This window comes from Staurois parvus, unplaced genomic scaffold (assembly GCF_062004578.1).
Source record: "Staurois parvus isolate SC_StPar_1 unplaced genomic scaffold, SC_StPar_1.0 ptg000316l, whole genome shotgun sequence".
Classification (NCBI taxonomy): Eukaryota; Metazoa; Chordata; class Amphibia; order Anura; family Ranidae; genus Staurois; species Staurois parvus.
In genome coordinates, this window is record NW_028318112.1 from 4046251 (window position 1) to 4074145 (window position 27895).

The 27895-nt window shown below is 38.7% G+C and overlaps 1 protein-coding gene across 3 annotated transcripts in view; it reads left to right on the top strand.

The window, feature by feature from the left end:
* CACNA1I (calcium voltage-gated channel subunit alpha1 I) overlaps nucleotides 1-27895 on the top strand; it is a 1904325-nt gene that overhangs the window by 1430686 nt on the left and 445744 nt on the right. For all 3 annotated transcript variants that reach the window (XM_089683626.1, XM_089683627.1, XM_089683628.1), the window contains exons 17-19: nucleotides 639-762; nucleotides 26059-26127; nucleotides 26256-26440. In XM_089683626.1, the coding sequence (XP_089539752.1) occupies nucleotides 639-762; nucleotides 26059-26127; nucleotides 26256-26440 (378 nt within the window). The remainder of the gene's footprint in view (nucleotides 1-638; nucleotides 763-26058; nucleotides 26128-26255; nucleotides 26441-27895) is intronic.

Here is a 27895-nt window from a genome sequence, read left to right on the forward strand (position 1 = left end):
GTGTTACATCATTTTGCAACACGTTGCAGCACATTTTAATGCAGACTGACTTATTTTTGTTCAGCACACAACAAAGCAAGTGAAATTACTTCTCTGAAAACAATGGTGTTCACTTTGACTTTTCATTATTCCTGTGCTGAGCAAAGCAACGGAGAACTGGTAGGGTGAATAAACCCTAAAATGTTTTTAACTCTTAGACTTTCTTCATCCCAGGCAAGCTCCCTGAAAAATCATACAACATTCGGCCTTTCTCTTCTGTAGATGCTGCGTAGATTTTTTACAAAGAAGTTGAGCAAGTACTGTATGTAATATATAATAACCAGTTTTATTATGATGGCTATAAGTGTACACACAATATTGTGATGTTATTGCTTTTGTATATATATATATATATATATATATATATATATATATATTAAGCAACTGGAGCTTAGGCTTGCTGTTATTAGTGGCATGCACCTTTTGGGAGCAAATTAATTTAGAGTGCTTTATATCTCCATAATGTAAGGAACAAATGTTAATGACTATGTTCTCTGTAGTTGCTTCACATTGTGTTAGTACTATATAAATAGATTACATAAATAATCTGGTTCTCTTGTCTGTGTTATTATTTAGTATGTTTGTCTTACCTCTTACAGGTTTCGCATTATGTGTCAGACAATTATTGCTCACAAGCTCTTTGACTACATCGTACTTGCATTTATTTTTCTCAACTGTATTACTATTGCTTTGGAGAGGCCTCAGATTGAGCACAGGAGCACGGTGAGAATCTTTGTTAATATTTTGCAATTTGTGTGATCTAGATCTTTACATGATGACTTTAGTAGTGTATAAAAATAAAAACTTTTACTACACCCAACGTATAATGTGAACCAGTATATATATATATATATATATATATATATACACACACACACACTGTATATATGTATGAGTAAAATAAATAAATGAATGGGTGGATAAAGTGAACTGCCGCTACTCTCTTCCTGAATACCAGAAAAAATCAAAAAGAGTAAATATAAAATGAGTGCGCTGTACACTGATAATATCCTGACACAATAAATAAAAATTAACCACAAACTCACATGTATACTTGTGTACAAAAATCAACATATGAAGTACTATAAATCAATGTCCGTAACATGAAAATACCTAATAAGTCCCAAATCCAATGTGGAGGAAGAAAAAGTGCTGCATGCCGACTATAACTTCCAACAAGGTGCTATGGTGTTCACAAGTGCTCACCACACCAAACAAATCAGCCTCTTACCAGACCAATTTGATCTCAAATCAAGAGATTAAACAAGCAGATGGCGTCCCAATTCCACACTGACACCCGTGCTCTCAATGTCAAAGGAGATGGATGGATAGCTGCGGGCTCACCCGGAAGGATTCCTCACACTGAACCGCTCTCCATACAGTGTAGAGAAGGGTTAAAACAGAAGAGAATAGATAAGGTGCACGAAGGCAATATACAGATTCAAATCAGGTATAGATGAATCAGAGTGACTTGCGAGCCACAGGTGTGATAATTACTAGAGGATCGCAAACATGAAACACATAACTACAACTGTGTTGGAAATATCTACAAATATATGTTGCGCTCCTAAATACTTCTCAATAAATAATAATTAAATTATTAGCATTAAATTAATTCAAATTAGGATATAAATAACTAATAAAAGTGTATAAATACCAAAAAATATTTAAATAGATAATTTCAACTAATCAATCTCCTCCAAATAAATATCAAAATAATTCCACATGAAATACTCCTCTAAAAAAATATTTTACCAAGTGCTCATAAATCATCTATTAGTGACATGATGTACTTCCTAATACCCTCAATTTCATTTATATTCATAATACCCTCATTTAATATTATAAAAATAATAAACCAACTAATAACCCTCAACTAAAACGCATTTAAATGATCCCCCATAAATAAAAATAACCAAATAACCAAATACTCATAAATAATTAGTAGTGATTAGTATGAATCCAAATATCATCAAAATAATAGTCCCATTGAATAAACAATTGTTTATATATAGTGACTTGGTGCTTGTTGTTCTTCAATTTGTGACTTTTGTGAATCCTTCAAATAGTGAAGATGTGCACTCACCTCCTTTGATGCCTGCAATTAGGCTATACACGCTTTCGGTTCACTTTCCCTGGAACCTGCTGGACATATACTTTTGCTGGTAAAATTGGGAGATCCTTCCTTTAGGAGTAATGGATGTATCCTCTGGTGGCTGATTATCCCCTCAGGGATTACACACTCCTTTTGTTATCTCAGACCTCCTAATTATCCTCTCCTTGTGTTACTCCGCATGCAGGAAGAAATAGAGGACATAGTGCTTTACCTTTTAAAACTTTATATTCCCACCATCCAAGTATTAAACTCACATTAGACAGGTTTAAATAACGCAATATCCCATTGGAAATCCTCTGCTGGCCCCTGAGTCATACACCTGCCGTCTATCGTGTTGTGCAGCTCCTCTCCGAATGATGACGTAGCCCCTCCCCTACGCGTTACGCCTCCAATCACGTGGCTTCATCAGGGGGTTGTGATAGGTCATGGATGGGCAGGAATATTTTAAGATATCTAGATGACAGCATTTGTGTAAGCAGGCCTAGATGTATCTGGGCTGAAGTACAAGCCAGTTCCTTTATTACTACATCACATGCCAGCAACAGACAACTTTTCCCCCTGATACCTTAGTGTACTTTATTATGTTTTAAGCTGAACTCCAAGATGAAGCCTACTTTGCTGTTATTGCTCTCTCTCTCCTCATACTCAGTTTAAACATCATAAAAATGTTCAATTCCATATCTTAATTAGCAGAAATCTTGCTTTTTATATCTTTTGGCATCACCAACAGGCGACTGAGATTGTCAGCATTGCCGAATGCCTAGATGAGGATCCAGTTAGGTACTGCATGTCACATGCAACATTTTTACAGAACTAAATATCATAATGATTATATAGGAATAATTATATAATCATCATGAATATATAGGAATTTAGTCATGCTTGTGAGTGGATGCACGGGCAAAGACAAGGAATCCTCTGTTTATCTATAAGGTCCACAAAGCCACACACCTTTGTCATTGCCGTGTAGCGGAGTCAATACAAGTTGCTCTGCCATTTGGACCTACACACTAAAGGCAGCATAGCATAAAGATGTCAGCAATCCCTTCACTGAGCTACAAGAAGGTAGATAGTTGCTCCATGGTGAGAGAACATCTGTGACTGTTCTTGTAAAACAGGAACAGCTCTACACAAGCTTGACAATGGGCATAAAGCCAACGGGCAATGGTAATGCTCTGGCTTTCAATTCATAGGGATTTATCCCTGTCTGGAGTTCAGCTTTTGAATGCACCACGTCTAGGCCCTGAACATTTACATTGTCAAGTACAAGGGGCAGGAGTGGTTTTGTATTCTATCCGATAAACAAAATTGTGCCTGTTCCAGAACAGGCAGCATTGTGGAGGGTAATACAGTGAGCAGTGAATGCAGGAGATGAGTGTGAAGGACATAAAAGCAGGCAGCATGTGGAGGAGAGGAGGGTGAGAGTGTGACAGCAGGCCACAAATGCAGGAAAGGAGTGCAGATGATATGAAAATGGGCAGTAAAGTTAACCCTCTCACTCACAAATGGCAGTTACTGATCTTTCCGTTATTAGCAACAAAATCATAAAAAAAATTATCATAGCCATAACAGGTGAATGACAGGTGCAGGGATAGTGGACCCTATAATGTCGGTTTGGCACCCGTTCACAAAAATTATTCTAAAACAGCTTTTTCAGGTTTGATATATATATTTTTTTTTCCGAATAAAAACTTTTAGGACTTTTACACCTTTTTGAGCTTTTTAGTTGAAACTTTTGTGATTAGACTGTAAACATTATAGTTCTTTAGAACATCTCCAGAATAAGCCCTTTTTTAACCAATGATACCACAGAGCTTCTAATTCACTCCTTGGTTATCTCTTGCCTCGACTACTACAACTACCTCCTCACTGGCTTACCTTTAAATAGGCTATCCCCCCTCTAGTCCATCATGAATACTGCTGCCAGGCTTATCCACCTTACCAACCGTTCAGTATCTGCTGCCCCTCTCTGCCAATCTCTTCACTGGCTTCCACTTGCCCAACGAATAAAATTCAAAATACTAACAACAACTTACAAAGCCATCCACAACTCTGCCCCCAGCTACATCACCAACCTGGTCTCAAAATATCAACCAAACTGCTCTTTTCGATCCTCCCAAGACCTTCTGCTCTCTAGTTCCTGTGTCGCCTCCTCCCATGCTCGCCTCCAGGACTTCTCCCGAGCTTCTCCCATTCTATGGAACTCCCTACCCCAATCTGTCCGACAATCTCCTAATCTATCCACTTTTAGATAATCCCTGAAAACTCTTCTCTTTGAAGAAGCCTATCCTGCTTCTAACTAGTAAACTACTTTTTATTTCCTCCATCAGCTCATCCTCCATGGCTATTACCTTTTTGTATAGCTCAGCCCTTCCTTCTAGATTGTAAGATCTAATGAGCAGGGCCCTCTGTTTCCTCTTGTACCAAATTGTATTGGAACTGTAATGTCTACCTTCATTTTGTAAAGTGCTATTCAAACTGTTGGCACTATATAAATTCTTTATTATTATAATAATAATAATAATAATAGAGAACAAAGCATAGTAGTGATGGATATTTTTTCATATTGTACATTTTTAATAAAGGCGAAAGCCCATTTTTCATTTTTCAGAACAAAGTTACAACACTTTAGGTGTAAACGTTGCAATAAAAAAAAATACAGTAAATATAAAAGAAAACAAAAACAGAAGAAATATGAACATAATTAGACAGCATGGTAAATTGCACAATACAAAGGCAAAAAACGACATAAGCCTGCATATTCATTGGGTTACATTATTTGCCAGAGACTCGGTACATAAAGCGGTGTCTGAACTATATAAGGGGAGGGGGGGGGGTAGAGGGGGAGAGGAAGGAAGTCTACCAAAGGGAAAGTGATCCCATAGGTCCCAGATAGATCGAAAATGGCTGAATGAATATTCACCCACTAGAGCTGTAAGATATTCCATTTCCCCGATTTCAGAGATCGCTCTTAAGAGATTATTTAGCGTGGGGACATCAACTGAACTGATTTCCAGAGTCGTGGTATCATCCATCTAGCAGCTGTCAGAATATGCATTCCCAACCTCTTAGACCTCTTAGAGATATCCCTAAAGGGTTACCCCAAAAGATAGTGTAGCGGGTCTTGGGGTAGGGTAACATTGAGTGCTTGCTCCAAGACCATTTTAACCATAGCCCAATAACCGCAATCTGTGGACAAAACCAAAAAGATGTGTGCCAAGTGCCTACTCCTCCCATGCACCTCCAGCATTTCTCAGACAGATTCGGGTTGATCGAATGAAGCACTACAGTTCTCTTTATACACAACACAATGAGAGGTTTTAGCAACAGATTCCAAAATTACCTGCCAGCATTGCAAAGGGATTGAGCATTGGAGTTCATCCTCCCATCTCTTCCTATAGTGGCGCGGATTGTCAATAAGAGAACCTTTATTGAAAAGTAGCTTATATAAAGAGGAGATAAGATGTTGTTGGGAGAAACCTTTAACAGCTATCCTCTTGAAATCTGTGGGGCAATCAAGTGTTAAAGAGGAATTCAAGGAATGGAAGAAATGACGGAACTGTAAATAGGTATATCTGGCTGATAAGGGTATTATGGATTTCCACGCCCTAATCTCCTCAAATGACCAAATCCTGCATGAGACCGGATTGATCAGATGGCGGAGTTGAAATATCCCATTAATTGCCCAAGGGCTCATCTGTGGGTAAGACAGACTATCTGGGAGCTCCGGATTATATAAAACATTCAACAATTAGAGCACACGGACACTAAGTGTTGATATTTCCCACAAGTTGACCAAATTTTGAGGATAAATTTCATAGAATCGAGCAAAGGGGGGGAACAGGGGCAATGCATAATGAAAAGGCCGTAACAATGAACATGTGTGAGTCGGATAAATATAGCCTAATTAAATTTCTGCTGATCTGTTCTGAGGGTTTTTGGGTGAACCATGATAGCGTTTGTCTCAAATGAGTGGTTAAATAGTATTTGGTAATAACTGGCACCCCTAAGCCTCTGTTATTTTTAGATGACAAAATAACTGTTCTCGCTATATGGGGCTTTCTGGCATGCTAAATAAATCTAAGAAATGCTCGTTGTAGAGTTTGCAGTTGAGCTTGAAGAATCGCAATTGGTAGAGTCTCAAAAAGGTAAAGTAGCTTTGGCAAAATTGACATCTTTAACACATTTACTCTATCCAGGAAAGATATCGTATAGGCATCCCACTGATTTCTTAGAGCAGAGATTTCTCAAAACTGTGGGGGATAGTTAGCCTCAAGCAACTGAGCATAAGTTGGGGTTATACGAGTGCCAAGATATTTAATAGATGACATGCACCAGTGGTATGAGTAATTTTGTTGGAGCAGTAATCGGTCTTGGGATGGGATATTAAGGGGCATAGCTTCTGTCTTTGAAGTATTTATTTTATAGCCAGATAAATCACTAAAAGCTTGTAAACGTTTATTTAATGCAGGTAGTGACAAGTGAGGTTTAGTAATAGTCAATAGAGCGTCATCTGCAAAAAGTGAGTTTATATTCCTCCCCCCTCACAGTCACTCCTGCTATGTCAGGGTGTGCTCTGATCGCTACTGCTAATGGTTCAAGACATAACACAAAAAGGAGCAGGGTCAGGGGGCATCCCTGTCTAGTTCCATTGAGCATGGGAAAAGTATCAGATGTGGCATAGGGAAGCTTAACCTGTGCGGTAGGTCGTGAATACAGTGCCATAATAGCTTTAAAAAAAGGCCCTTGTATTCCAACATGTTGCAGTAATTCAAACATATACAGTAGGGCCATCCCAACCAGTCAAATGCCTTCTGAGCATCTAAACTTAGCAATAGAGCCGGAGTTCGTGAGCCATAGAGTACGTAAACTTACTGATTGTAAGCCGAATGTTGTCTCCTGCCTTCCTCACCAACATAAATCCCTACTGATCATTATGTATGATTTTGGGAAGCAAAGGAGCCAAACGATTTGCTACGTGTTTTATAAAAATGTTATAATCCGTGTTTAATAATGCTATGGGCCTGTAGTTAGCTGGGGTCGTTATGTTTTTGCCTTGTTTGGGAATGACTGTGATATGAGAATGTTGAAATTGCGAATGAAGTGTTTCTCCACTTAGCAGAGAGGAGTAAAAGTTCAATAAGACAGGGCCTATATCTGTGATGAATTGCTTATAATATGTGTTGGAAAACCCATCTGGGCCCGGCAATTTGTGTGACGGTAGATCCTTAACAACTGCACACAGATCCTCCATAGTAATAGGTGCATTCAAAGTTATGCTATATTCCCTTTTCAATTTAGGGAGATGAAGGGTTGAGAAAAAGGCGTCGAAGGAATCTCTATGGAAAGGGGGGTGTATGTCTGGTGATAAACAGTTGTAAAGCTTACGATAGAAGTCTCCGAACACTTGGACTATCTGTTGGGGGCAAGAAGTAGGGGTGCCATCTGCTTGAAACAAAAATTCAGGAGTGTAAGTAGTCGAATGTGCTTTCAGTTTATTAACCAACATCCTATAAGGTTTATTAGCATATTGATAAAACTTCTGTTTCATCCATAGTAGTTTCTTCATTATAGAACTAGCCTCAAGTGCCTTAAGTTGATCTTTAAGTTGTACCACTAAGCAGAGTTTAGGCAAAGAGGGCGAATCGATAATTTTTTTTGCTGCTTGGGATAATTGGTTCATAAGGTCAGTTTTCTGGTGAAGCAGGGACTTCTTAAGAAGTGAGCTTTCCATTATAAAACGACCCCTAATAGAGTTGAGGACGCTGACACAGATCCAGTATTAAGTTCAAAAAATTCATGCTATGCTTTTGAAATAGAAGTGTTGACATCTGCTTGACATAGAAGTGTGTCATTCAGGCACCAATGGCATGTGCGTGAAGTTGATCTATCTAGAAACAGATCTAAAGTCAAAAAAGAATGATCTGACCAGGAGCAGGAGGCAATTACTGTCTGTTTAAGCAGGGGAGTTAATAGCAAAAAGTAATCTAATCTAGTGTAGGTGTGGTGCACCGGAGATAAGAACGAAAACTGTTTAGCATTCTGGTGTTGTATTCTCCAAATATCAAACAGCTTATGTCCTCTGATCCATTGACGGAAGGAGGTAGACTGTTTCAAAACATGTTTTGAGGGCCTCTTATCACATGCAGCTATTATGGATAAATTAAAGTCTCCTCCAATAATCGCGAAGGCGTGTGCAGAAGCTAAAAGTGGGTAGATAGCATCTCTAAAGAACACCAATTGATTAGTATTAGGAACATATACATTAATAATTGTAATATAGACATTGCCATATTGACATTGCAATAATATAAATCTGCCCTGTGTGTCTAGTACCGAGGCTATCACCCGGATAGTGCAACCTTTCCTGAAAATAATAGCAACACCTGCTTTACCCGTGCCAACCATAGCGGAGTATACCATAGGAAAATATCTGAGGGCAAAGTTAAATGAGCTTCCCTTTTTGAAATGTGTTTCCTGGATAAGGATAATATCAGCCTTAGACTGACGGAATTCTCTCCGAGCTATCGACCTCTTCCTCGTTGAATTTAAACCTTTAACATTACAAGAGTATAGTTGTACAGACATATTGGTGAAATCTGAACATGAAGCAGTTGTATGCAGGGCAATATGACAAATAAACCATGCTGTGCTAACAAAGAATAACACAAAAAGCATTGACTAAGAAAGACGCATCCAGTGCATCGCAAAAAAACTAGCAGACACAGAACAAACAAATCTAAAAAAGATATGCAGACATAATATGAAACCAAAATATGGAGGAGGCCTGAGCAACCAAGGCCGCCCAAGCATCTACAGCAATAATTATAACTAGACTCTTCTGTGTGACAAAAAAATCTATCCTAGTCTTAACATAAACTGCTATATAGATAAAAAAAATATATTATATAAAATATTAAAAATAAATATAAATGGATAAATTAAAGTCTCCTCCAATAATCGCGAAGGCGTGTGCAGAAGCTAAAAGTGGGTAGATAGCATCTCTAAAGAACACCAATTGATTAGTATTAGGAACATATACATTAATAATTGTAATATAGACATTGCCATATTGACATTGCAATAATATAAATCTGCCCTGTGTGTCTAGTACCGAGGCTATCACCCGGATAGTGCAACCTTTCCTGAAAATAATAGCAACACCTGCTTTACCCGTGCCAACCATAGCGGAGTATACCATAGGAAAATATCTGAGGGCAAAGTTAAATGAGCTTCCCTTTTTGAAATGTGTTTCCTGGATAAGGATAATATCAGCCTTAGACTGACGGAATTCTCTCCGAGCTATCGACCTCTTCCTCGTTGAATTTAAACCTTTAACATTACAAGAGTATAGTTGTACAGACATATTGGTGAAATCTGAACATGAAGCAGTTGTATGCAGGGCAATATGACAAATAAACCATGCTGTGCTAACAAAGAATAACACAAAAAGCATTGACTAAGAAAGACGCATCCAGTGCATCGCAAAAAAACTAGCAGACACAGAACAAACAAATCTAAAAAAGATATGCAGACATAATATGAAACCAAAATATGGAGGAGGCCTGAGCAACCAAGGCCGCCCAAGCATCTACAGCAATAATTATAACTAGACTCTTCTGTGTGACAAAATAAATCTATCCTAGTCTTAACATAAACTGCTATATAGATAAAAAAAATATATTATATAAAATATTAAAAATAAATATAAATGTCTCAAAAATAAATGTCCCACAAAATAAATGTCCAAAATTGTCTCTATTGTACAGTGTCTTTTCAAACTCCAAATCAAATCGTGTCACTCTTTAATAATCCAGTGTAGTGTTTCCAAATTCTTTAAATTCTTTGTGAACCTCAAAAAAATATAAACTTATGATAGTGTATTACCTTTTTACATAAATCAAAAAAGTGAAACAAATTGTGTATCATGCAAACTGCATATCGTGTGCACTCAACTCACACGTGAGGGAAAAAAAAAAAATAAAAAAAATATCTAATATAACTATACCAATATCTCAATATAAATGCACATGTGAATATACTCAAATAGTGAACACTCCAACTCCAAACAATGCAAATCCGTAATCACCTCCAAATAATGCGAATAAAAAATTGACAAACTTAACCAAATATTTTGGTCAGAAAGTGATACAACTTTCCAAAGCTCTATACCACTTCTGTGGTCCTTCTTCCATATACCCAATTTCTTATAGTGAACATTTCAAAATAAATGATGGTGAAAAGTAAAGTGTTTTTCTCCAACTGGTGCAACAATGGATAATTACCCTATGAAGGTAATGACAGGCTCTACACAAAACAATGGATGATAGCACTCTCCAGGCTTCCTAATATTCCTGTTGCCACTCTTCCATGTTCCTCATAAGGTAAAATTGGAGACTAAAGACGGTATGTAACAAAATATATCAACATAATATTTAGTAGCTTACATTAAAATAGAAGAAAACCAGCTTCCAGCATTGGGAACAGCTTAGGTGTAGTCCTAGTATGGAAAAAAACACATGTGCCCAATTCCAAGATGGCCACGACAGCACTTCCGGTTGTGCGTGAGTGCGTCAGATGTCACGTTCCGACGCATTTCGTCACTTCCTAGACTCTTTCAGAATGGATCAAGATGTCTGAACGGTGGTTCCTTATATACTGTCCTACATTGAGGGCAGGATATCAAAACCGCCATCTTGCTTCATGGAAAACGGCCAAAAACATATCTGTATTGCAATTCCCTATACGAGCACTGCAATAACATAGTATCTTTACCTCAAGCATATCGATAAGTCCCTGTATAACCTCCATCTTCTAATATAAACAAATCTAATAAATATCTAATACTAAATATCCCCATACTACTATGGGGATATTTAGTACCTTATTACTATGGGGATATTTAAGTACCTTAAATAAATGTATTTAGTTAAGGTACTTATATAGTACCGTCCATTTACGCAGTGCTTTACATATATATATTGTGCATTCACATCAGTCCCTAACCCTCAAGGGGCGTACAATCTAAGGTCCCTAACTCATATTCATTCATACACATACTAGGGCCAATTTAGACAGGATCCAATTAACCTACCAGCATGTCTTTGGAGTGTGGGAGGAAACCCACGCAAGCACAGGGAGAACATGCAAACTCCATGCAGGAGGCACCGAACCCATGACCCATTTTACTGCAAGGCAGACATGCTAACCACTAAGCCACTGTGCCGCCATAAGCACCTTTCTAAAAAAATATATATACCTTTTTAAAAAAATAAAATAAAAATACCAGACCTATATTAAAATAATGACCCTCTAATGCTTACTATGATAATAACTCCCTCTGCAGGGCAATCTATATATAATCATATCAATAAAACCAAAACTACAACTACTCAGACACATAGATTCAATCTCATATCCCCAAATTACCTCATAATTAAAATAAATAAAATAAATAAATTAAATTAAATATATATCCTCAAATGTAGGGAACCAATACCTCTAATAAACCACTAAATATTACATATTACATTTTTTTTTTCCTCACGTGTGAGTTGAGTGCACACGATATGCAGTTTGCATGATACACGATTTGTTTCACTTTTTTGATTTATGCAAAAAGGTAATACACTATCATACGTTTATATTGTTTGAGGTTCACAAAGAATTTAAAAAATTTGGAAATGCTACACTGGATTATTAACCGCCTTCCGCCCGCCATATAGTAATATGACAGACGCAAGGTGGTTCTCTCCTTCTGGGAGGACGTCATTCTCCCATTCACAGCTGTGTCCAATCACTGATGATCACATGTAAACAGGGAAATTCCGGTTATCGGCATTTCTCTCCTCTCGAGCTGTCACGATGATAGCTCGAGAGGAGTGGAGAGCTGGTAATTGGCTTCCCGCGGAGGGGACATGTACACTGATCATCATTGTAGCCCCAGCAGTGCCACCTGTCAGTGTCCATCAGTGCCTTGTGTCAGTGCTCATCAGTGCCTCATGCTAGTGCTCATCAGTGCCAGATCAATGCCACATATCAGTGCCTACCAGTGCACATCAATGCCACATATCAGTGCCCATCTGAGCTGCCTTTCAGTGTCACCCATCAGTGCCAGTCATTGCCACCTATCAATGTCAATCAGTGCCGCCTATCAGTGCCAGTGAGTGCCGCCTATCAGTGCCAGTGAGTGCCACCTAACAGTGCCAGTCAGTGCCGCCTATCAGTGCCATATATCAGTGCTACCTTTCAGTGCCCATCAGTGATGCCTGTCAATGCCCATCAATGCCACCTACCAGTGCCTCCTCATCAGTGCCCATCAATGCCGCCTATCTGTGTCCATCAGTGCAGCCTATCAGTGCCATCACTGCAGCGTCATTAGTGCACATCAGTGAAGGAGAAAAATCACTTATTTACAAAATTTTATAACAAAAACTAAGAAAAACTTTTTTTTTCAACATTTTCAGTGGTTTTTGGTTTGTTTAAGAAAAAATATACCCAGAGGTGATTAAATACCACCAAAATAAAGCTCTATCTGTCATAAAAAAAGATAAAAATGTCATATGGGTACAGTGTTGCATGACCGCGCAATTGTCACTCAAAGTACGACAGCGCTGAAAGCTGTAAATTGACTTGGGCAGGACGGGGGTATAAGTGCCCTGTAGGCTTGTGGTTAAAAAGTGACACGATTTGATTTGGAGGTTGAAAAGACACTGTACAATAGAGACAATTTTGGACTTTTTTGTGGGACATTTATTTTTGAGACATTTATTTTTATTTTTATTATTTTATATAATATATTTTTTTAATCTATATAGCAGTTTATGTTAAGTTTGGGATAGATTTATTTAATTAAGAATCTAGTTATTATTACGTTTACTTTCAAAGGTGAAAGTTTTCACTTTTCTTTTAGGGTGTAGGAGTTATTGTTATAGTTGGGAGTGTGCAGAGATATTGGGTATTATTCTACAGCAATAACTGTAGATGTTTGGGGACGACATAGGGAGGGAGAAAGTCAGTCATTGACTTCACTTCTCTCTTCCAAAGTATACAGCAAATAACAGGACATTATCTGAGAAGATCTCAATAGGGTGTTGGATTTATCCGTAAAGGGATATCAAAATTGTCGGGCAGGACATATCAATAGACGTTAAGTCTTAAGTGGCATCAGCTGCGTTTTGCGTGACGTCATCAGGTAACAGAAGATGACCAGGAAGCAAGAGACCATTGAGGAATCAGGAGGTGCGCCTTGTTTCTGGGTCATGCCGGTGTCCACAACTTGTTAGGAGTGTTTACCGCTCTTGGCTTGGGTAGGGGTAGTGCTAAAGCTTCATCCAGGAGAGAAGGTAGGCCTAAGTTACACAGAAACGCTTCTCCTTTTTGAAGATCTCTGATTGTGTGTTGAGTGCCTTCCTTGGTTATGGTTAACCTGAATGGAAAGCCCCATCTGTATATAATGCAATGCTTCTGAAGGTGGAGAGTAAGTGGACAAAGTGTACCTCTCTTTGACAATTTGATAGGGGACAGATCACTATAGATTTGAATTTTTTCCCCACTAAAGTCAACGAGGCGGTGTTACATGCAGGGTTCAGCATGTAACTCGCTATCATAGTAATGAAACCAATTATGTCTCTTGGTCTCACGCCCAATGGTGGTTTCAGGGCAAGAGAGTGGTGGGCTCTGTCCATTTGCCAATCTATTTCTAGAACCGCTGGGGCCAATGTACTGAACAGACCCAATAGATAATCTTGCATATCAGCGTCTCCTACAGATTCAGGAATGTCACGTATATGGAGATTCTGTCTTAGCTCCCTATATTCCAAATCTTCTGGTAGGGATTGTACCTGGGACATCTGTTGTTTCAAAGTAAGATTATCTTCCTCCAGTACATGTAAATACTGCACCATATCATCAAATTTGGTTTGTAGGTGGTCTGTACATTCTTCCACCAGTGCTATCTCCCCTCTGAGTTCCTGTGCTATTTTCCCCACTGCCGCAGATATAGTATGAGACAGACTCTGCAGAAGGTCATGTAACTTATCATCCAGAATTTCTGCTGTGAGGTAGGGGATAGGAGAAGGGGGGGGGGGGGTAAAGTACAGTGGTGTGTTACCTCCGCCTCCCGACCAGACGGATCATCCGGTTCTGCCGTTGGGATTGTGTGATCATTCGAGGCCGGGGATGCGGCTCGTGGCACATATTTATCCATATGGGTAGGCCAGAACTGCTTGGTGGGTGATGGAGGGAATTTCTGACGCCCGATTTTGCCCATGGGGATCTGCAAATGATACTGATTGGGGTACCTGTGCTTCTCTGCTGAAATTAGCTAACGTGCGCTCCGAAGGAGCTAGAAGAGAGAGTGGTGAAGTGGAGCAGGATCAGTGTGCGACCGCCATCTTCAGCCTCCGCGCATGCACTCCCGTTATGGATATTTTAGTATCACTTCCTTTTCTAGCAGAATGATATGTTGATCTCGCTGATTTCTGTTTTATCAAATTACCAAAAAGTAAGGGGAAAAAAGGGCTTTTTGTGCATGTTTATTTCTGCATCTAGTTTTTCCCTGTAGAAGGGATGTTTTAGATCTGTTATAGTGCAGGGATATCTGGGGTTTTGCTGGAGAGCCACTCAAGCATTATGCTATACTTTGATGTCAGCAGGCATTTGTTTTTACATTAAATACCTTTTCTGAGTGAGAGTTGTGTTTCTGCATTTTGGGGTACACTGATCATAGATATTTGCTTATTAGAGTCCAATAATATACTATTACAGGGCAGCTTCAAAGACAATGGGATCCACTTATGAAAGACAAAAATGCTGTTCACTTTGTAAGAGGATTTTCCATTTGCAAAGCGGTTTTTTCTTTATCTTAGTGATTGTGGTGAAAACTCACTTTGCAAACAATACACAAATTCATGCAAGGAAAATAAAAAACAGTACTTGTGTTTGCACATTTGGATAGTGTAAGTCTGCACAGCTTCATCTCATCCACTGACCTAAGGGGAAATTCCTTTGCAAAGTCAACAGTTTTCCTTTTGTAGATCAACCCCAATGTATTAGTGTCTCCGTAGCTTTGCTGCACTTTGAACATTGATGTAATTTGAAAGGCTGCATACAGTATTACTTATGCATAGGTTTAAAATGTCTCTCACATCATATTTCATTTGTCATGTTATTTCTTACAGCTTGGCAGCCCATGTCGATTTTGTCAGCTATTTCTCTGATGTGGAAGTGTTGCTGCCATTTGCTTATACTGATATTGGACAATGGTGTAGTAAATAACAAATCAAAGGCTTGGTATATCAATGATATTAAGGGAATCAGATCATCAGTTTTTCTGGGTTTAAATACTTTAGAGGGGTTTATTAATGATTTACAGTAACCCACTAATTGTGAGAAGTGAAGGAAGTGGTGAGGTGGTAAACCATATTTGCTGTGAATTTGAATCGCTTTGATTTCATACTCTGTGTAAATTAATTGTCACTTCTCATTGATAAGTATATTTTCCTTATTTCTTATGTAGTGATCTGTCTTAAACAGGAATTTTGCTTAAATGTAATTTTTTTTGGCTGGGTGGTAGTTAGCCCAGAATGATTGTATAGGTATTCACTTGGTCTTTCCCTAAACTTAGTGGGTTTGTGATTTCTTATTGCTGCCAGTAAATGTCACTGGTACCACCTGCAATAGTATGAGATTTCATAACAAGGCTGAGTTATGAATATTTATATTCCCTTCAACCAACACAGTAGGAGGTTAAATTTCAGGAAAATGGATTAAGAAGGAGGACGCCCAGTTGAGAGATATAATGAAGGGGGTAGAACTGAGATCACTTAAGGATTTGGAAAAGGAAGAGGGAGAGATTTTCACTAAGATAGATGTGTGGACGTATAATCAATTGAAAAATTTTGTTGGGAATCTTCCAAAGCCTTTGAGACCTAGAAAAGATTGGAATTTGTTTGAGAGGTTGTTGGAATCACGGGGAGATGGGAAACATGGCTCGGCTAAAATATATAAAATTCTCACTGAGTTAGACACAGACACAAAACTATTGTATATAGCAAAATGGGAAAGAGATTTGGGGGTGGAGATAGAGGAGGACAAACAGAATAAAAAATATATAGATTGATTCACGAGAATATAAGTATGTGTGAGGTGAAAATTAATTATAAATGTTTGATAAGATGGTATATTACACCGAGTGTAGAACACAAGATGAGTGGGAAGAAACTACCTTGGTGTTGGTGGGGGTTTGGAGAAATAGGCACCATGTATCATATATGGTGGGAGTGTCCAAAAATACAAGTATTCTGGAAGAAAATTGTACATCAAATTAGGATGATTACAGAAATAGACATTAGATTGGACCCTGGAATTTGGCTTCTTCATAGTACAGAACTATCAGTAAATAAATATAAAGATACAGGTGTATGGGACTACTTAAATGCAGCAAAAAGTTTGATACCCAAGTTTTGTCGTAAAGTAGAGGTTCCAAAGGAAGAAGATTGGATAGATAGAGTGGACCAGAATGGTAGGATGGAGAAACATTTTTATATGCAGGAAGATAGGGGGCATATTACGCGCAATGGAAAAAATGAGAAGAGTTTAGATTGAAGGTGAAATGATGAAGTGGTGACTTTTATAAATAGGAACACTCTTCTTGCTTTTTGTGTGGAGGATGTTGAGAAGCGCAGGGTGGATAGTTGGTGGGAGGAGGGGGTCATGAGGGAGGGAAGGGGAGGTTTTGTTAGAGGGAAGGGGTAATTGGAGAAAAGGGAAAAATATTGTGAATGTTTGGTTTTATGAGAATGTAAATGGAATATGTATTGTTGTTTTTTTCCTACTTATTTTGAAAATGAATAAATATTTAAATAAAAAAAAAAACCCAGTAGGAGGTTAAAGTCACTGGTGCATGCTGGGGGAAGATATGAATATAGGGGCAGACCTGGTGACCACTCTCTTCTGCCAAGCTGAGGCCTGGGGAGGTGCTGCTGGTCTGAGCTATCGTTTAGGCTCATAGCTTGTATGGGGCCTGCCATGTGCTTTAAAAGTGAAATAGGTCTAAAGTGGTCATACTGGAGCTGTCCTGTCTGTCCTCGGCATGACCAGTGGGGAGGCCAGCGGTGTCAGTTTGGGTCCTGGTCCTTCTGAATGGCTGGGGATGGAGCCATCAGCTGTCAGTGGTGAGGGACAGTGGAAACCAGCACCGTTACCTGTGTGGAATACAAAGAAGTCCGGACCCAGCGGGTGTACACTGGGAAGGCGAGGAGAAGTCAGGTGACGTGTTTTGAAGCAACTGCTTCTTCTTCAGACCTGATTGGATGTGAGAGTAGTCACTTAAAGGAGGAGGGCTGGAGTGGGAGGGCTGTTAGCGTACGATTGGCGGCAGTATGCTGGAAGTTGGATGAGAGGCGTGGATCAGCAGATAAGATTGGAGCACCTCAGTACACAAACGGATAAATGGAACAGATTGACCACTGGTTGGAATACAACAATAAAGCAAAATAATACAATGAAACAATTATATGTGTATAAATATCAGAAGATATGTAAGAGGCCATTGTGATAGTTTAAAAAATGGACCACAGAGATGTAGAGTGTCATATGTGGTGCTGTGTTAAACTAAAGTAGGGAATGAGATATACATATAAGTATGATATAAATAGGTGACTGGACAAAATAAAAATATATATAATCCATAAAAGGTATATATAAAGAAAATGCAAATGCCAGGCTAATAAAAGCATAAATAGGAAAATAGAATAAATATTAATAATGTAGAGTTCTATAATGATAAAAAAAAAGATTGAATAAAATTGGGAATGCTGATCAAAAAATGGTCATAAAACAGTGTGGACCTCAATTTATTCATTTAACCCCCCAGGGACTAATGTATTAAGGGTGTATATCAAAAAGGCCTCTTGTTTACATATCCGTTGGAAACGTTCAGCTGTGGTGTATGTGTCAGGTATGGAGTCGATGATTCATACTTGGACATCATGAATGAATTTGAGGTGAAATTCAGAGAGGTGTCGCAGGACACTGTGTTTCGGATTACCATCCTTTACTAAGCGACGGTGTTCTCCGAACCTTTTACTGAGGGTTCTGATTGTTTGGCCAACATAGAGCAGGCTGCAAGGACAGGAGAGGCAGAAAACCACATGCGTAGAGGAACAATTGTACAATGCTTTAATTGGATAGGTGTTGTCATTAGTACAAAATGTTTTTTTTTACCATGGGGAACATGAGCACAGGTGATACATAAAGTTTTATTGCAACGAAACACCCCTATGATTGGGATGAGAGTGAGTTATCTGTTGATGGTATTGTCGGTTGTTGTGGGAATTTTACTGGGTGCAATCTAATATTTTATACTAGGTGCTTTTTTGTAGGCAAATTTGAGCAGGGATGGGATGGATGGTGCAAGATGTGGGTCTTGGGATAGAATAGACCAATGTTTTTTAAAAATACTTTCCATTTTCTTGTAAATCGAATGATATTGGGTAACAAACCTGATGGTAGGTTCTGAATTTCCTTTTTGACGGGGTGGTGTATCTGTCAGATAAAAGGAGTAGGCTTCTTCTATAAGCTCAGATGGATATCTTTTTTTGAGGAATTTATTCTTTAAGGCCGTGCTTTGTGTTTGATAGTCCGCTTACCTAGTGCAATTTTGTCTGAGGTGGTGGAATTGACTTTTTGGAATGTTACGGATCCATCTAGGTGACAGCTCGAAAAATGGAGAAATGAATTGCCTGCAGTGGGCTTATAGTAGTTTTTAGCAATAATAGTGGAACTGGAACGTGTAAGTTCGAGATCCAAAAAACACAATGTGGTAGGGTCAGCTACATGGGTAAAGGTGAGGTCAAAGTTGTTGGAATTGCAAAAGTTAATGAATTCTAGTATAAGGGGGTGGGGGCCGACCCAAATGATTATGATATCGTCAATATATAGGCTTTAAAATAACAGATGTTGGCTAAAGGGGTTGTTCTTCCAGATACAGTATATAGGTTTTCCCACAAATCCATCGATAAATTTGCATAACTCGGAGCAAAATTGGCTCCTATGGCTGTGCCTGGTGTCTGCAGGTAAAAATCACCATCAAAAATAAAATAATTGTGTTCCAGGCAAAATTTAGTAGCTGTAAGTAGGAGGTTGATTTGTTGGGTGTTCAAATAAGGATCTCCTATTAGAAAGTGTGACACGGCTTCTAGACCTACTTCATGGGGGATTGATGTATAGAGGGAGCTGACGTCCAATGAGGCCCATGTATACATCAGTTCCCAAGCATAAGGTTTCAGAATTTCCAGCAGGTGGGTACCATCCCAAATGTATGAAGGGAGCGCTTGTCCTAGGGGCTGAAGAAAATGATCAATATACAAAGAGTAGCTTGTGGTAATACTTTCCATCGCATTGGACAGCCTGAAGGGGTTTTTTGGATCCTTATGGATCTTGGGCAAATGGTAGAAATAAGGAACCTTATAGAATTATTTTTTGAAAAAAGAGGCCTCAGTTTTGGTAAGAGTACCGTCTGTAAGAGCCTTACTGATAATGGATTGGGATTCTTCAATAAATCCAGGTAATGGATTTTTTTTAAACAGGTATAAGTACGGCTGTCTGTGGGCTTCGGCAAAAAAATAAAATCTGTTCTGTATAACAATACCACCTCCTTTATCTGCTGATTTGATAATAATATCGGTATTCTGACTGAGAGTGTGTAGAGCTGTTTTCTCTAGACTGGACAAATTGGATGTAAAATGTTTATTTTTAGATGTCTCTTTTTTGCAAATATATGTGAGTTCAAAACTATTTGGTAAAACGTATCTACATGTGGTCCTTTGGATTGGGTTGAGTTGATAACTGATTTGGAGCTGAAATGAGTGTGTTTGGTGGGAGGGGATTTATTGGGATGTTGTGACCAGAGAATGAGGTTGTCATCTTCACTACTTCACTAGGTCACATAGGTCCTGAAGGGTAGATTCTTCTAGCAGCATTGGGGGTAGAACAGGTGAGCTGGCATCAGTGCTGTCTCTCTTGGGGTTTTTGTAATCTTGAATGTTGAAATATCTTTTTAAGGTTAGGTTGCAAATTAATTTGTTAAGATCTTTTAATAGAGTGAAAAAATTAGGTAAGGACGTGGGTGCAAAGTTTGAACCTTGTTGTAAAAGAGATACTTCTGTTGGGGAGAGAGTATGGGAGGACAGATTGAAGATTTTTATTGTTTCCGCAGTTTTTGCGTGGGGGAGGTGTCTGAGTTTTCCCCCTCTTTTCTATTTGTAAGGCTAAGTGAACTGCTCGGTATCTGGAACCCTTAGCCCTCACCTCCTTGACTGTTCTGCAATAAACCTACAAAAAAGCAGAAATGAATGGTGCCCAATGTTCTTTCTCAGTCCCCATTTTTAAGCCATGTCTTCAGTCCTGAGGTGAAAATTCTGGGTGCTACACTTGCAATGCAACAACTGTTGTTGCAATGATACATAGCTGTGCTGAAAGTACATACAGTTTTCCTGAGTACTGCTGTCAAGTTCCATGGTGATGCCAATGCTGATTTGATTCAGTAATTTTAGTGATTGCAAGTTCCTAGGAACCAGTCAATTGCATGATGGAGAAGACAAGGTTGTATGCGCCTATGTTAGGTATGTTCATGTCCATTGCACCTTTTGGTAGATGTGTTTTTTTACAATATACAATACAGTATACAATGTAAAACAATATAAATTAATTTTGCTATAAGAATTTAGCCTCTGAGCTGCTTGGCAGAGCTTAAATATGTAAGGGGCAGGGCCATCATTCATGTGACCCCGCCCCACGTGACGTCAGTGACCAGCATGCCCGGTCGATAATGTCACACGGGGCTGGGTCACATGGGTGATGTCATTGGGTGGACCCACCTTACATATTTACGAGCTGTCAAACCAGCTCAGAGGCAGACGGCCGGAGGTCAGCGTCGGAAGCGGAGCCTTTTTTTTTCGGAGCGTCGGGCATTGTAATTGACGTTGGATCTACTTTGGGGGACATTCTTTTATTAAAGGACTTGTCAAAGAATGACTCCTGTCTTTTTTCACACTACAGCTTTTTTTTTGTGAATGGGTAGTGGCACCATGTACCCCATACTCATTCATGTGGGGGGGGGGCGGGCCAGGATCTGGGGGCCCCCTTGCTAAGAGGGCTTCCAGATTCCGATAAGCCCCCCGCCCGCAGACCACCACAACCGCAGCCCAAGGCTGTGGGGAAGAGGCCCTTGTCCCCATCATAATGAGGACAAGGTGCTTTGGGGGGGCTCCCCCTACCCCAAAGCCTCCCCCATGTTGAGGGCATGTGGCCTGGTATGGTTCGGGGGGGGAAGGCACTCACACTTGCTTGACCCCCCTTTCCTGACCTGCCAGGCTGCATGCTCCGATAAGGGTCTGGTATGGATTTTGGAGGGAACCCGCACCATTTTTTTTTTAATTTTGGCGTGGGGCTTCCCCTTAAAACCCATGCCAGACCCGAAGGATTTGGTATGGATGGAAGGGGAGGACCCATGCCATTTTTTTTATTATTTTTTAATTGACAGCAATTCTTTCTTTTACAATCAGTTGTCAGTGGGAATTTTAGTAGCCTTTTTTAGTGACATTACTATTTTTCAGTGCATTCTGGGCATTTGGGAGGGTCTCCTGAGGTTATCTTTTAAAAACGCTTCTAAACGCAAACATGCATAAACGCGGTATGCAAACTTGGCTAAACTGACGTTTTTTAACCTACATTTTCCAGCAGTCAGTTTCCATCATTCAGAAGAGTTTTCTAAATGCCCTGTGTGCCTGGTCCCTTAAAGTCCTTTGTTTGTAAGCTCCTGGAGGGCAAGGACTGATGTGAATGCGCAATATGTAAAACGTTGAGTAAAGATCTGTAGTAGATAAAAAGAGGTGACTGGGAGGATCTTACTTTTGGTACATTGTATGTTTATATGAAGTCCCAATAATTTTCCATATGAGTTAAACATGTCCTTGTCCTACGTAGCAATATATTTATGCAGATGTGGGGTGAATAACAGAATGTTGCCTGTGAAGAGCGCTGAGCGCATTTATTCTTCATGAAATCTGATGCCTCTCATGTCTTTATGTGCCAGTATGTATTTGAATAGTGTCTCCATTATTAGGCTAAGGGGGAATGGGGGCACCCTTTGGCATCACTTTCTGTAGGGAAAATGGTATTAGATCATTCCAAAAGTGTTTATTCACACAACAAGGGATTCATGCATGTTCTATAGGATTTGTTGGAACTGCCTTCTGACACACATAGCTTCCTTCACTTTGAAGTTAAAACATTTAAAGTTTACAGTATCAAAAGCTTTTTCAGAATCAAGTGAATTCACTGCTCTGTCCTCCAAGGGACGAGTCTTTGCATGCTTTGGTACTGTTATTATTTGCATATGCTTGTTACAGTGGATCAGCCCTTTATGAACTCAACTTGTGTTGGGTGCATAAATGTTGGGAGTAACATTGCCAGTATCTCTGCTGATATTTTGGATAGTATTTTTGTGTTGATGTTTAATGATATGGGCCAGTAAGACCCAGGTAATCTGGAATCTCTGCTTTTTTTAACAGTACTTGCTGAGAACACACAACCCCTTCTGGGTGATCTATGTATGTTGCAAGCATTTTAAGAAACTTTGTTACAGAGTTCTACTTGTTTCTATGCCAAAGGAAGAGCTCTTTGTTGGATCATGTCTTGTGCAGGACTGATTATGAATGGGAGTGATGTTTTCATTTGTGGGGCTCTAATGAGGAGAGTCTCAGGGTCTGTGTTCCTTTGGAAAGTATGAACTCCTTAATCCTTTATGAGCATCTCACAAAAACTGAAATTTTTGTTGCAGAGGATGCCAAAAATCTGACTTGTATCTTAGTGCATATTTCTAGGGAAAATCAGTGAGCCAATCACATAAGCAGGAAATCCCAGGTTGCCATATTGCATTGAATTTTATAGAAAATTGCAATACTGCAGATAGAAGAGGGAAATATAATTTTTAATAACAATAAAGTACAAAATGGCTTGTGTCACAATTGTATAATGCTATATCATTTATTTGCAATGTTTTTCCCCACGAAAGTGGTGTTACCCTTTACGCATTCTCCTTTATCTCATACCATATTATACAGGATGACTAAAGAATCTGTACTTTTCATGTACCCATCAGGCCCTCAGATCTTGCAAGTTGCCAAGTTAGATAAAGCATGTGTGACCTCTTCTGCTGTTATTTTAATGTTGAGAAACTGTTCTACCATATGTTTGGTTATGTTTCTAATGTTTAGGAAGTCTTGTCCTATCAGTTCTTCACTATCACCTGTGTCCAATTTTTTGCAATTGTCTGACAACATTTTCATGATTTGGTTGAGTGATGTAGCTTGTTTATCAAAGACTGATGAAATAAATGTAGGTTTGAATTTTCCTTTTGTGCATTTGGCCAGCATGCCGCCTGCTTAATTGGTGAATTTATGATAACGTAGGGTTTTATATGACCTTTTAATTAGTTTGCAGCTTTTTAGCCAGCAGTCAAACTGTCTCTTTACTAATAAAAAACTGGCCAAAAGACTGTTTTCAGGGAATAGTGATAAATGATCCTTACTCTGAATGGTATAAGGGTGTTAGTGGCATACCCCATGGTTTGATGTTGGGTCCCATAATTTGTTAACCTATTTATAAATGATATAGAGTTTGGAACTAACAGTACCATTTCTGTGTTTGCAGATGACACCATGTTATATAGCGGAATAATGTCCTTACAGGATATTTCCAACTTACAAACAGACCTTAATGCGCTGTTTAATCGGGCAGTTTTACAGCAAAATGAGATTTAATGTGGATCAGAGTGTTCTAGTAGAGCATAGACTTAATAATAGCATGCATTCCATGTGTCAGGTTCTAAAGCAAGCAAAATACTTGTGTAGCCAGGTAGTTAACTAGAGAGAGCAAGGACACATTGCTGCAACTGCTCTCTATGCTCCCACTAAACTGTTCATTCTGGAGCAACATTGCCTACGTCCAAGAAGGAATTAATATTTCTCCCAGTGGAGGCTTTATGTTTTTTTGCCTTCCTCTGGATCAATTGTGGGTATAGGATTCTGTATAAGAATGCTTTCTATTTATTCTATGTATTAATTTTTTTTAATTGGTTGAACTAGATGGACTTGTGTCAACCAGATTAGCTATGACTTTTTTATTCCGATTAACTATGTATTGAAATCTCTGTCATTTCATTTTAGCATAGAAAACATTTTTGCTATCTGTATTTTTGTAGGGTTAGGATTAATGGTAGCCCTTAACCCCAAGCCTAACATTTAACCTTAACCCTAATATTTATCTCTAACCCTAGCCCTTAACCCTAACACTAACATTTAACCCTAACCCTTAACCGTAACATTTAACCCCAACCCTAGCCCTTAACCCTAATACTAACATTTAACCCTAACACTAGCCCTTAAGCCTAACCCTAGCCATTAACCCTAACATGCGACTTTGGACACATAAAAGTATAAAGGTTTTTGCACTACTGTGATGTGACTTTGATGATATTTTGATAATACTCGAGTGCCAGAGAGTGTAAAGTCACATCAAAGTCGCACTACATGAACGGAATTGTCATACTTTCCCATTAGCAAAAAAATGCATAAAAAACTCATCAAAATCACAACACTTGTGTTTTTGGTGCAGGTCCATTGAAGTCTATTACACTCAAAACCCAATCTGCTGTGAGAAAAAAAGTCCCTGACCCTTTTTAAGAAACGCATCGGCTCAAAAATGCACAGATATGAACTGGATCCATAGGAAACCATGTTAAATGGACTGTAGTGTGTTTATGCAAACTGGAAAACACGCTGAAAGCTGCATAAGTGTGGCCCTAGGATCAAACATAGGTGTTGGGAACTGGGTGTTGAGTGGTTAACATACATGAGATGTAGACTAGGCTCTAAGGGGTTAACACATATGTTTTGGGCACTGAAGCGATAACGCACATGGACTGAAAACTGGATGCTTAGGGGTTGCACTTGGCGTGAAGACTGAATGATAAGTGATTACCACTTATGCTCTTAAGAATGAGAGCTGAGGGGTTCATTACATGGCCTGGGGACTAGATGCTACTGCTTATATGCAGGGGATAGGTGTGGGGGTCAGGGTGCTGCTGATCTGACCTTTATTTTGAGTATTAAAACTGCAGACTGTGTATCTTGGCTTAGTAAGCAAGATTTATGAGAGGGCACAGATCAATATTCAATGTGGGATTTGGTTAGTACCCTATAAAGAATGCTAGGAGAGGAAACAGGAGACTGTGCGAGCTGAATGAAAGATACAGGGGAAAAAGCAAAGTGTGTGTGTACTGGAGGTAGTATCTTACTTGGGAAATAACCTTGTGTATGCAGAGCAGAGATCTCACTTGGAGAAGACCAATGCATGTGCTGGAAAATGGATCTCATTAAGGAAAACCAATGTGTGTGCTGGAAGGGATGTCTTATTGTTAGAGCATGAGATGGGAGGCAGAATCTCTCACTGAGAAAATGGAACTAGCATTCTACTGTATAGGATAGGAACAGATGTCAAGAGTTGCACATTCACTGTTTTATAATGATTTGCTAATATCAGTCCATAATTTTCACGTTTAGAAAATAGTAAACTGAATCATGTCAGTCCAGATGTCTTCCAGATCTTGGCTGCCACAATAATTAAAGTCTATAATGGAATACTCTTTCCTACAGACTATTCACATGAAACCTATTGGTTTTATTTTGTAATTTTCATGCAAATCACAGAAGAAATATAAATTCTTTGGAGCATTGTTTAGTGTTTTTTTTTTTCACAGTTATATTTATTGAATCTCATATTATTTTACTACAGAATTATTTTTCTGTTATTAGTAATGATACTTTTCTTTTTTGCAGGAGAGATTGTTTCTCAGTATATCAAACTATATTTTTACTGCTATCTTTGTAGCTGAGATGACATTGAAGGTATGTTGCTGTATGAAAGTACAACTCCCTATTATTTATTCATATTTGTTCTCTATTCATTGAAGTGAAAACTTGATTATCGAATTCTCTTTCTAGTAGATTATATCTGGTTTCTTTGATTCCTCTAGGTGGTCTCGTTAGGACTTTATTTTGGGGACCGGGCATACCTCCGCAGCAGCTGGAACATTCTAGATGGTTTCCTTGTCTTTGTATCACTGATTGATATTGTGGTTTCTGTGGCATCTGCTGGAGGAGCCAAAATTCTTGGAGTTCTGAGGGTTCTGCGACTTCTACGAACATTACGTCCTCTAAGGTGAAAAAGCCAGACACTATATGCCATTTTAATTAGTTGATATGCAGCTTCCAAGAACTCAGACATTTAAGCAAAATTTTATATGCAGCAAGCTAAGTTAAGATGGCATAATTAAAGGGCAGTTGCAAGAAAACAAATAAATATTCCTTAAAACACAAATGTAATGTGCATACTACCCCAGTTGCTCTTTATGGCTTTAGAGTGTAAAGTGGATGACAACATCTCTTCAGACAATGCAATTCTGCAGATGACCATACTGAGTTATTTTTCTCATATACGCCTATCTTGGTATCTCCCAGCCACCAAGCTACAGAGCTGGCACTCCTATGGCAAACATGATTTTAAGTTTTTACTGTTTTTTGCCAACTCAGTATTAAAACTGAGTTTTATGACTTTTGAACACATCAATGAATGTATACAATAATACATGTTTATTGTATTGTATTGATTTTTCTATTTGTCTTCTGAAATATAACAAGCTTGTTAAAAACTGCATAATTATCACAATACAGACCTCTTGGAAACAATAGGTCTGTCTCTTTACTTTAAAGGTATCTGAAAGCAAAATGCTTCTGCTGCCAATAACAGTATAATATAGAATATTATTATTATTAAGTGTTCTTGCAAGAACACTTATTGTTATCTCACAAATATATTCTTATTCTTATTAAGTGTTCTTGCAAGAACACTTATTGTTATCTCACAAATATATTCTATTAAGTGTTCTTGCAAGAACACTTATTGTTATCTCAAAAATATATTCTTATTCTTATTATAGTCAAATTTGACACGCTAACTCCTCCCACAGTTTTTACACTACAAAGACAAGTAATATATCAAAACATGCGGATTTTTCCCGATCGGATTGCTATTGCTTTGTGGAACGTTTCGCCAAATGGTTCACAAAATATTGCGGTTTTTCTGGTGAAATTTTCCCATAGGAATGAATGGAACAACTAGAGTGGGAGCTAACAAAAGCATTTATACTTTTAAAACTACAAGTGTTTGAAGATGGCAATCGCCAGTGAATTTGGCAAGTTGGAGCAGTGTGTTTAGAAAAGCTCTCAGCTTCCTGTGACTGAGTGAGTGAGTTGCCATAGCAACCAAAGATGACTCACCAGGCAGCTGAGTCACCAAGGCTAGACTGAGCTGCAAAATAAAAGTTGAAATGCATTTCTCACTCTATCAGGCTTGCCATGTGCACTGCTTACATTTCATCAATCACTTGGTTAGGGTTGACTGCAAGAACACTTCACACAATTTCCCCAGAAATTGTACCTTTTCTAGTTAAGTGTTCTTGCAAGAACACTTATTGTTATCTCACAAATATATTCTTATTCTTATTAAGTGTTCTTGCAAGAACACTTATTGTTATCTCACAAATATATTCTTATTAAGTGTTCTTGCAAGAACACTTATTGTTATCTCACAAATATATTCTTATTAAGTGTTCTT